The sequence below is a fragment of the Aulonocara sp. 'chitande type north' Nkhata Bay genome, linkage group LG3 (genome assembly GCF_057382095.1).
Source record: "Aulonocara sp. 'chitande type north' Nkhata Bay isolate Kocher_YH1m ecotype deep benthic linkage group LG3, A_spYH_male_GT1.1, whole genome shotgun sequence".
NCBI lineage: Eukaryota > Metazoa > Chordata > Actinopteri > Cichliformes > Cichlidae > Aulonocara > Aulonocara sp. 'chitande type north' Nkhata Bay.
Window position 1 is genome coordinate 5,543,987 of NC_141346.1, and position 10,957 is coordinate 5,554,943.

At 40.4% G+C, this 10,957-nt stretch overlaps 1 protein-coding gene across 1 annotated transcript; it reads right to left on the reverse strand.

Annotated features, from left to right (window-relative positions):
- Nucleotides 1-1,568: 1,568 nt before the first annotated feature.
- Nucleotides 1,569-5,314, reverse strand: LOC147333637 (HLA class II histocompatibility antigen, DP alpha 1 chain-like). The gene is made up of 4 exons (XM_086268288.1): nt 5,189-5,314; nt 4,299-4,544; nt 2,898-3,182; nt 1,569-1,917 (listed from the first exon to the last, which is right to left on the reverse strand). Exons 1-4 carry the CDS (start codon nt 5,250-5,252, stop codon nt 1,802-1,804), a joined length of 711 nt encoding a protein of 236 aa, XP_086124414.1. The 5' UTR covers nt 5,253-5,314; the 3' UTR covers nt 1,569-1,801.
- Between the last annotated feature and the right edge of the window lie 5,643 nt (nt 5,315-10,957).

Below are 10,957 nucleotides of genomic sequence, written 5' to 3' on the forward strand. Positions count from 1 at the left end.
ACATGGTAGAAACGCAGATGAGGCAGGGTGGAATACACAGACGGACCAGCAACTACAATAACGGAGGACATGACTTAAATACACCCAGAGAAACACAGGGGAATTACACACAGGTGGTGGACACAGCTGGGAATGATCAACAAGACGAGACAGAGGTAAAACTAGGGATGGGTATTGATAAGATTTTCACGATTCCGATTCCATTTTCGATTCTGTTTAACGATTCAATTCTTTATCGATTCTCTTATCGATTCTTTTTAAAAAAGGAGAACACTAAGGTCGATTAGCTTAGAACTTTGTTTTATATCTTCTCTTTGAACAAGATAGAAATTTAGGAGTAACATGGCCTTACAAACCCAGCAGTGAGATCTTAAGAGATCCAGCCTATGGCTCTTCAATGGGGTGTCACGGGGACCCCGGGGAAAAAAATTGTAAATGTAAAATAATAAAATAAATATTCTTCTGTAGCAATAACAAAGTATAACATAAATTATTCTGTAGCAATTACACAAGAATATCCAGTAATGTCCTTGCCTACAATTAAACACATTCACTTACCGAAAATCGGGGGCATCTGCTGTGGCAAATGGGTGCAAGCCTTTTACCACAAACTTAGTCACTGCTCGGTAACATTAGTCTATCCTGGCCTGAAAGGAGACGCTACCGGTAGACTGCAGCGAGAACTGCCAGCGAGCGCCAGCCAGACTCTGTCTCTCTCATCATGGCCATCTAAACGCGCAGTAATGGCAGATAAGGCAGATCGCGCTAACATAATATGCACTGTTAGTTGATTATTTACCTGCCGCATTAACGGGAGAGGACGTGCAAACGTTACCGCTGCTGCTGGGTTGAGATTCACGAGTCCGGAGCGGAATTAAAAACACGACATTCATTTAAGGTCATCGCGTGTTTTGTGAGCAAATGCTTTTGCATATTCGTAGTGTTTCCTCCCTTAAATGAAGTATCTACTTTGCAAGTATTGCAAGTTGCCCTGTTGTCATCCGTTCTTGTAAAGTATAACCAATCTTTTTAGCGTTTGAGCCGCCATGTTTCCTGCCAGGTAAATGACGCTCCGCAACGTGGTGACGTCATTCGGGGCGACTGGAATCGATAAGGGAATCGTTTGCAAAAATGGCAAACAATTCCAAGGAATTGAAACAGTGGGAACCGGTTCTCAACAAGAACCGGTTTTCGATACCCATCCCTAGGTAAAACTGAACACACTCACATGAGACCCAGACCTTCACAATAAAACAGGAAGTGAGAACACCACACCAAGACGCAGACCTGACACTGAGAGACAGACAGAGTGACACATGGAACCTGAACTAAACTAAACGTGAGATACAACCGAGAACAAATCCTTAAACATGAAACTCAAATAATAAACATCATAATCATCATCATAAACACAACAAGAGAACAAGAAAACAATCCCTGATGCAAACTAAAACCAAAACATAATAACCTCAAACATGGAATAACAAAAACATGAAACTCCACATACTGGGTCCAACGGACCCAGACCCGTGACAATAACAAAATGAAAGGAACTGAGATGAACTCAAATCTTTGTCAATAAATCTTTAATGAAAAGAAAAGCCTTCTGGTTCACATCACTGTTCTCTGATGTTTAATATGTAATAAAGCATATAAAATATCGGGATGTAAAACAAATTCAATAAAGAGCAGCAGTTAATCTGAAGATGCTCTCTGCTGGCAGAGGTAAAACTTCAGGATCTGTGTAATCAGATTACAAACTGCTCAGATTTATTCAAACGTCAGCCCCGGCCATTCATTGTCACTCGGTTCCTCTGATGAGTAAGAAGATTCCTGCTGCCACACCGAGGACACCGACAGTCAGACCCACTCCACAAAACATGGCAGGTCCAAGAATGAGATCAGAGTTCTCCACAGCTGCAGACAGAAACACAGAGAGTAATGTGAACCTTCACATCTGAAAACAGTCATGGAGTCCCACAGGTTTCAGTGCTGGAAACTATACTTTTTATTTCAGGCAATATTGTTAGAAAACACTGCATCATTTTCGTTACTATGCAGCTGATGCTCAGTTATATTTATCTGTGAAAGAAGACAAGACAACAGGAATATCTTAAAGACATAAAGACCTGGATGGCCGCTAACTTTCTGCTTCTTAATTCAGATAAAACTGAGGTTATTGTACTCGGCCCTGAAAATCTTAGAAATATGGTATCTAAGCAGATTCTTACTCTGTATGGCATCACCAGTAACACTGTGAGGAACCTTGGAGTCATTTTTGACCAGGACATGTCCTTCAACGCACATATTAAACAAATATGTAAGACTGCTTTCTTCCATTTGAGCAACATCTCTAAAATTAGAAATATCCTGTCTCAGAGTGACGCTGAAAAACTAGTTCATGCATTTATTACTTCCAGGCTGGACGACTGTAATTCATTATTATCAGCATGTCCTAAAAACTCACTGAAAAGCCTTCAGCTAATCCAAGATGCTGCAGCAAGAGTCGTGACAGGGACTAGAAAGAGAGAGCATATTTCTCCTGTTTTGGCTTCCCTTCATTGACTTCCTGTTAAATCCAGAATTCAAAGTCCTGCTCCTCACATACAAGGTCTTAAATAATCAGGCCCCATCTTATCTTAATGACCTTGTAGTACCATATCACCCTATTAGAGCACTTTGCTCTCGCTCTGCAGGCCTACTTGTTGTTCCTAGAGTATTTAAAAGTAGAATATCAAATAGTAGTACTAGTAGATTAAGATCAGTCTTAAAACTTTCGTTTTTGTTAAAGGTTTTCTCTCTGATATTGTTGATTTACCTTAGAATATAAAGCAACTTGAGATTACTGTTTTTGTCAAACTGTACAATGTAAAACAAACTGATTAGAATTTTCTCACCGTAGAATTTGGTCATTGGTTGCATCAGGGCCACATGTTCCACGGTGCAGCTGTAGACGTCTCCCTGCTTTGGGATGAAGTCCAGTCTGGACGTCTGTTTGAAGGAACCATCTTTGTTGGGGAAGGGAACACTGGTGCTCGCTCCTTCTGTCACCTTCTGCTCGTTCTTGGTCCAGGTGATGTTGACAGGAGCAGGATAGAAACCAGTCACGTGACAGATCAGAGTGTTTTGGACTCTGAGCTCCAAATTTAGTACTGTGTAGATGATCATGCTCGAAGGAGGATCTGTGCACAAACATGTACAGGTTACACCACTGCACTGAATATGCAACAGCATTGCAGCAAAGAGTCAGTATGTACAGGACCTGCACCGACTCTGTTGTTGTTGTTTTTTTCTCTAAAATGAATTTAACTCATAGGATTAAAGACTTTGAGCAGTGTTCGATTGCTGTTATGAGCTAAAAACACGAAGAGAAAGCACAGAAACACTGGGAGGACCTGAGCGTCTGCTAAAGTTAGATGTGTTTTCACTTAAACAAACAGAGAACTGAATGTTTGAAGATCCCCAGAGTCATGTGATAAAGAGGAAGTTTGGTCTCTGCGTTTCCTGTTTCACTCCTGTGTGTCTGAGGTTTTTAGTCTCTATTGTTGTGTCGTTGATTCAGCAGCTCGTAACATGGAGCTGAAGTTCTGTATGTGTGTTTCACCTCTTAGAGTTCAGATGTTCTGGTCTTCATGGATGTTGTTGTCACTGAGGATAAAACCTGTTGTTTCCTGAGTAGATTTATTAAACACTGACTGCAGCACCGTGTGTGTGCATGATCTTGATGAGATCAGGTGCTGGATAGTGTTTCCTGATATTTAAACATTTCTGAAAAATATTTGCAGATTTGTGCTGGTAGATTCTGGACACTGAATAAAGAGAAGTACTGATATGAATACAAACTTGGAATTTAGTGACAATAAAGGTCACAGCGTTTGTTAGTTTGCCAAAGATGTGATGAAAATGTTTCTGCTCAGATCATCTTTGTGTGATTTTATTTGAAAGCTGTAAATCTGGTGAATATTGAAGCTTCTCTGCTTTTAAAGAATTAAGACCATTACTGTATGTTGTCCACTGTCGGTATGATGACAACAAAACGTATGAGAACATGATGAAGCCAATCATGACTGCTAGCTTAAAATGGTTGAATTTGATCCTGAAATTCAAACAATCAACAAATCAAAAGTCTGATGTTGACTGCAGTTTACCTAAAGTGTCTTTAATGATCTAATCTATCAGCCTCTGAAATCTTCATTTATCTGGCATAAAACTGATGCTTCATGTTTCAGCATGTTTCATTGAACTCCACTCTCTGAATGTTTCTGCTCTTTACATGTGGACTGGTGATTCGTGTTTACCCAGTTCTTTGGGGACGTCCTTCATAGCCTGACGAATCGTCTTCAGGTTTTGCCTGCAGACCTGTTGATCAGCCACAGCTTGTTCATATTGACCTGGGAAGGTAATGGGATCTACAAAGGGGGGCAGAGGATAGATTCCTGTCTGTTTGTTAAAGTCGGCGTACCAGACCGCCTCATCATCAAGTATCATCACAGCCTCGCCATCAGTATCTGAACAGCCGCTGATCCAGTTGTCCCCATGCAGAGCTTCATGGTGTTAGGAGGAGAGAAACAGAGGGTGGAGTCAGTGTCCATCAGGTTCATAGGAGCCAGTCACCTATCAGAGCTTAAATCCTTTCATGCAGGACAGTTCATCAAACTTCAACCAGAAGCACAATTGTTTCATTTAAACCAGCACACCTTGGTATTTTGCTGACACCCTTCAGTGCTGAATATCATTGCCTTTGATTTATGAGTCTACAACAAACATATATGTTTAAATGTTGCTGAAAAGTGACGCTGTTTGGCTTTTTACAATGTGTCATGAGAACATGTTACATATTTGACCAAAGTTTGTAACTTCCTGTCGCACAGCTTTTATTTATTTATTTCAGATTTTTAAGTCTTGCTCTTTACTCAGGCTGCCCAGCGCTGGACACATCACACACAGACCATCTGGCAACTTGGGTAACATCAGACAAACACAGCAAGCCCCTTTACAACCCACCCCAGCTTTCATGCTGTTAGTAACTAAAGCAGTGCCACACGTGTGGTTACTGGTGTCCGATCTGTTCTGTGCTGCCAAAGATAAACTACTGTGAGAATACTTAACCAGTCTCACATCAGTAAATCAGTTCACCATGCATAAAAGGGCTAAAATACAAGAGTTCATGAGTGAATCAGAGACTCACAATCAGCAGAGACACAGAGGACTGAGGACAGGACGAGGAGCAGCACCCACACCTTCATCTTCATCAGCAGCAGCAGCTCTGTGACTCTCACACGTTCTGAAGCTCTGTGAGCTCGAACACATACAGCAGCCAATCGCAGAGCAGGGACCACATGATGTCATCAGTGACCAGGCACACACAAGCAGCAGACACACACTCATACAAACGCACACAGGACTGCTGGTACACTGGGGACACCTGGTGGATGGATGGAGAACTGCAGAAGTGATCTGGCGACATCTCTGTAATTCCAGGAGGAGTTTGAAACATCATCAGGCTCTGAGAGGCTGAACCCTACGGTGGCCCTGAGAGGCCAAACGGACTGCAACTTCAGAAAACATTTGCAAAAAGAAAAATGCTGCAAAAAGGAAAACGCTGCAAAAAGAAAAACGCTGCACTGCAACTTCAAGAAAAATGCTGCAAAAAGAAAAACACTACAAAAAGAAAAACGCTGCAAAAAGAAAAGCGCTGCAAAAGCACACAAAGCACAACGGAAATAGGAAAAAAGACAACGGAAAGCTTCATTTCTAAGGCTACATTAAACATTATCTTTGTTAGAATTACCTTTGAATGTATATTCCAGATATCTGTAGTATTATTAGAATCATGAGATTACAACACATTTACCAGTGCGCTAGGACTGGGAAACGCTTCAAAGAAGTGGAGGAGAGTCTCCCCAGGAACATTTCCGTTGTCTTTTTTCCTATTTCCGTTGTGCTTTGTGTGCTTTTGCAGCGCTTTTCTTTTTGCAGCGCTTTTCTTTTTGCAGCGTCTTTCTTTTTGCAGCGTTTTCCTTTTTGCAGCATTTTTCTTTTTGCAAGTGTTTTCTGAAGTTGCAGTCCGTTTGGCCTCTCAGGGCCACCGTATGAACCAGCTCTAGGCCTGCTCTGTCACCAAACCACAAAGTACAGTCAAGACTTTCAGAATAAGACTTCCTCTCTTCCTTTCCTCTCTCCTCTCACCTGTGGGAAACAACATTAGTAACATCTCATTTATTCAGACTGTCTAACCAATGTCCCTGCTGTCCCAATATAGTCAACTCTGGGTACTATCTGGTGATACCTAAAGCACTTTCATTTAGAGTCTGACCAATAAAAGTCTCACAGAGCTTTATGAGCCCTTTCAGCGCCATCTTTGTTGGGGCTGTGTTTAAACCATAATTCTCACTCAGAGCTTCCTCTGAAGACACTGCTATCTCTAAGGATCATTCATGCCTGTTACAGATGTTGACATATTATTAGGAACATGATGAACACTAACAGACAACAAGATGTTTCCTAAATAAATCTGCTTTATGTTTGAAGAGTCCAAAAAAATGAACTCTTATCTGCTTTTCCGAACCACTTTTCCTTGTTCTTGGTGGAAAATGGTACGAGGTGAAGGACAGGTGTGAAGGAGGACCAATAAGGACTTAGAACAAGAGATAAGCCGTGCACTGAGGGTCCAACTGCACCTACACTCAGACTCCATTACAGCGTCACACTGGTAACACAATAGAAACTACAATCTGCAGAAGGCGGACTACAAAATGTTCATGTCACTTCACTCCATGTTTTAATGCTGTTGTTTTATGCAGGTCGTGTAAAACAGATCATGTGTGAAAAGTTTCCTTTTATTACTCGTGTTGGAATTTGAAAGAAACAGGAACATGTAGGCGGAGGGTCGGCCTGTGACTGTGGACGGGTGTTTGTGAGGGTGGAGTTAGAGCACATGTGTCTGAAGCAGTTTCAGTTTCACACTGAAAGCCATCAGAATCACACAGTTACGGAGTTTTAGTTCACCCTAGTGTTTTATAACTGCAGACAACTTCGTTTTCTTGATCTTTATGTTGTTGTTTTAATTTCTGCAGAATATTTATTGAAACCACACGTTTATCTAACATCAGCTGATTATGTAAATGTTTTTTATGTAAAGTGTATTTTATTTACATGGTTAGGTTTTTTAGAACTATATTTATTTTTTAACTGGTAGATTTGTTGAGCACTACATTGTTTGACCTGAGTGAAAGCTGATCTCAGGTGTTCTCCAGCAGCTAGTGAAGGAGGTCCAGCTCGTTTCTCAGATTCAGCTCTTTTGGCTCAACTCTCTTAGATGGTGTCACTCTTGATTCGTGCATTTTTAAAAGTTATTTCTTTAATTCAAACACTGTGACGTCCTTTTTGGAAGTTTAGGTGCAGTTGATTCATAAAGGAGGAAGAAACAGGAAAAGGTTGAGGGTGAGCAATGTTCCCTGTAAGTTGCGTGCATGCGCAATTGCGCACTGCTGGCACGGTCTCTGCACACAGGAAATCTGTGTTGTGCACAAAAAAATTCTAACCTGAATTGAAATTAAAATTAAAATTTTAACGATTCTGTTTTGCAGTGTTAGTCAGTGACTGGCTGCTCCCGTATGGGATTAGAACGATGCCACCTTATCCCATAGTCCAGCCAATCACGCTATTCACATTCGTATATACGCAGCTAATCAACGTCGTTGACAGGCTATGACAGCGTGTTTTAGCTAGCAAAGCGACGTTGCTGATGTGGAGTGAAGCCATGTTAATGACAACGTGTACAACCATTGGAGATGTGAGCAGGACAGACAGAACAACTGACGGCAAAATTGTGTAGTTTATACCAGTTTTTAAATTGTGTTGATAGGCCACGTAAAACCAGAGTTATGATAAAAATATACCGGTATGCAATGTTTGTTTTTTTCCTATTGATTATTTTTACTGCGGAAGAAACTGTAAAACACTGTTTTATAAGGAAAACGCTGGAAAGCACTCTGCATTTTTAGGTAAACAGCTGCAAAAAACTTTGTTGTTTGCAAAACTTAGTAACTGTTTTTTTAAGACGTAACTATATAATTAATTGCCCAGAATTGGTCATTATTTACTGTATTTTGCAGACAGAGAGTTACAGGACTCTCTCCCAGACCACAGACTCATAATACAAGTCAGAGCAAAAAATAAATGAATAAATAAATAAAGTTGTGTTTTCAAAATTGGAGTCCAGGTTATTTTTACTTCCAATAGTGTTAACATACTACACAGGTCATGAACATTGTAAGTGGGCTAAAGCAGTTAATTAAAGATAGTCTAACATAAATGTAAATGCTGTAATTTGATTATTTTAATAAAACATGTAACATGGATGGATTTGATGCTGGCGTGACCACAGTGCACACGTCTGCTGTCGCTCACAGTGGTCCAAGGGACGCTCAGGGAGTTTGTGTGTTCAGACACATGAAAAATTAGAGGGAACATTGAGGGTGAGTCTTTGATTTTTATTTCCTTCCTCTCTTTAGTCACCTGCTGACCCGGGTTTGTGTCAGTACAGCCTAACATTTCTTCATGTGACCGGCTGTGGGCTAACAGGACGAGTCTAATGATTACTTTTTTAAAAGTAATGAGTAATCTGTAGCAGCTGTGCCTCTGCTCCCATCCTCCTTTTTTCTACACGCGTCCAATAACAGCTTTATTAGTGCGTGAAGAGCAGCTCCGCAACCACGGAGCTGCTCTTCATGTGATGATGTGTCCTTAAGAAATGATAGGCCGCAGTGACCTTTGACCTTTAAACTCTAATCAGTTCATTCTTGGATTCAGGTTATTGTGCTGAATTGAAAGAGGTGTGCACACAGTGCTGAGCAGCTGTGCTGTTCATGGTCACATGAAGGACAGCATTTAAATTTTACAGTGATGATGGTGAGTCTCATTTTCACTCAGCATTCACAGATGACACCTTTACACTAGCTTTATACTGACAGTTATAATAAGGCCCGTATGGGAGGTCAGGTAGCACCTGCTTTGATCTCAGTTTAACCCACACAGAGCAGCAGCATTTCAGCTGATCACAGCCTTAAACTAAAGTATCTCACAAAAGAGATTATTGATATTTACAAATTATTATTTATCCCTCCTCTGCATCACTGCACATGAACTTTGACCCCTGCTGATGACACATTTTATGTTTTTCTGATGGTTTCAATTAAAATCTGCTTGTTTGGGTTTTTTTAACCTTTTCTGATGTGATTAGGTGTTGTGATCAATTTTTCAATGAGTTATTGATCCCAGGAGTTCAGCTATTTGAAGCTTCATCCTTGTGATTTAAAACGTTTTTAGTTTAAATGTTTATTCTCATAAAGTAGTTTTATTCAATCATACTTCTAAAGTAATTAGTAGTTATTTACCTGCAGTGGCTGCCTTTCTTCTGTACCTCCTCTCTTTGGTCCTCCTGGTGCATTTTAGGAGCTCGACCTCCTTCATTATGGAGTCTGGCACAGCGTCAGTGGGCAGAAGTAGACAAGGAAACACAAACTGAGGAAAGGAAACCAGCAGTGAGAATAAAGCTTCTTAAAAAGATTTTTTTAAAGTAGATTTCTCTTTTTTTTTTAGACATAAAATGGAAATATTCAAGCATATATATTTAAATTTTCATGTAAAGCATCAATAGTAAAAGTACCTCAAAACTGTACTCAAAGTAAAAGTACTTATCAGTCTGTCTAAACTGTAGTAAACTCTGGCCTTAGTGGAACATGTATTACATCTTAACTTTTTCATGTCCTTGAATCTAAAATCTAAAATGTGAGGTGGTGCAGCTGCAGACTCACAGTGCTGTGAAATGTTTATGAGTGGATGAGTGGGTCTGTTGCGCTCTCTTAATCTGGATAAAACAGATGAATGTAAACTCAATCACGTGCAGGCAGCTTCTCTTTCTGAAACAGGGAAACATGAAGCACCATAAAAATCTTCCGCTGTTAAAGACAAACCTGCAAATATGAAGCCTCAGGGAGTGTGGCCTCCATGATGGTTCACCTCACAAAGGCAGAGGTGTCAAACATATGGCACATGGGCCAGAACTGACCGGCCAAACAGGCCAATGTGGCCCACTCGGTCGGTTTAGATAACATGACCGGGAACGGGGGCATGGATCTGAACTTTTCAATTTATTTTCAACAGGTTTCAATTTTCTGACCAATAAAGCCGTCGCTTTTGGTCTGCAACACACAGAGTTAAAGACAAACAATCAAATCGCATACTGCTCCTGTGATTTACTACACCAGCTTTACTTTATAGTGAAGAAAAACTGAGACCCAGCATTAAAGATGTACTTCATTTACTCAATAAATCAAACTGTGCATCCAAAATTAATCCGTGAAAGATGTTGTGTGGTGTTATTGTTCTGCTCCTATCCCCATGCTGAAGCAGGGCAGATTCATTCAGCAATCAAGAGAAGAAGGAAATAAAACTTAAAAGAATAAAAAAAAAATCGCAATCAAAAAGACAAATGGTCATGACAGAAAAAAAATTGACTGCAAATTAGGAGAAGTCTCAAACATCACAGAACATCAGCTTCAGCTCTGAGATGAGAAACTTTAAAAGCACTTAAAGTTAAAAGTTTAAAAGCACAGAACCTCTGATGGATCTGCAGCATGATAACACCTGACAACCTGCTCTTGCAGAGTACTGTTTCTGGTGTTTGAACTCAGTGATAACATGATGAAAACCACACGTATGTGGGAGGAAACATGTGAGCCACCACTGATCTCGTTTCACCTCTCAGGATCTCTTCTGCTCTGATTGGCCAACAAACGTTACATCTCTACTGATCCTGAAACTTTCCCACTATTCACCTAAATGATTTATTTGGATTTATCTGTCATCCTGGAGGATATGATCGGATATAGGGAGTTTATATTTCCTTCAGAGCAAAACTGAGGGTATAAAATCCCATATACTAAGGGGACGA

Bases quoted from the DNA above. Each gene is read 5' to 3' on its own strand.
- LOC147333637 (XM_086268288.1), bottom strand. From the start codon at position 5,252: ATGAAGATGAAGGTGTGGGTGCTGCTCCTCGTCCTGTCCTCAGTCCTC. The intron at 4,545-5,188 runs GTGAGTCTCTGA...AACACCATGAAG, and splicing joins CCTCTGTGTCTCTGCTGATT to CTCTGCATGGGGACAACTGG. The intron at 3,183-4,298 runs GTAAACACGAAT...GTTTGTGCACAG, and splicing joins GGACGTCCCCAAAGAACTGG to ATCCTCCTTCGAGCATGATC.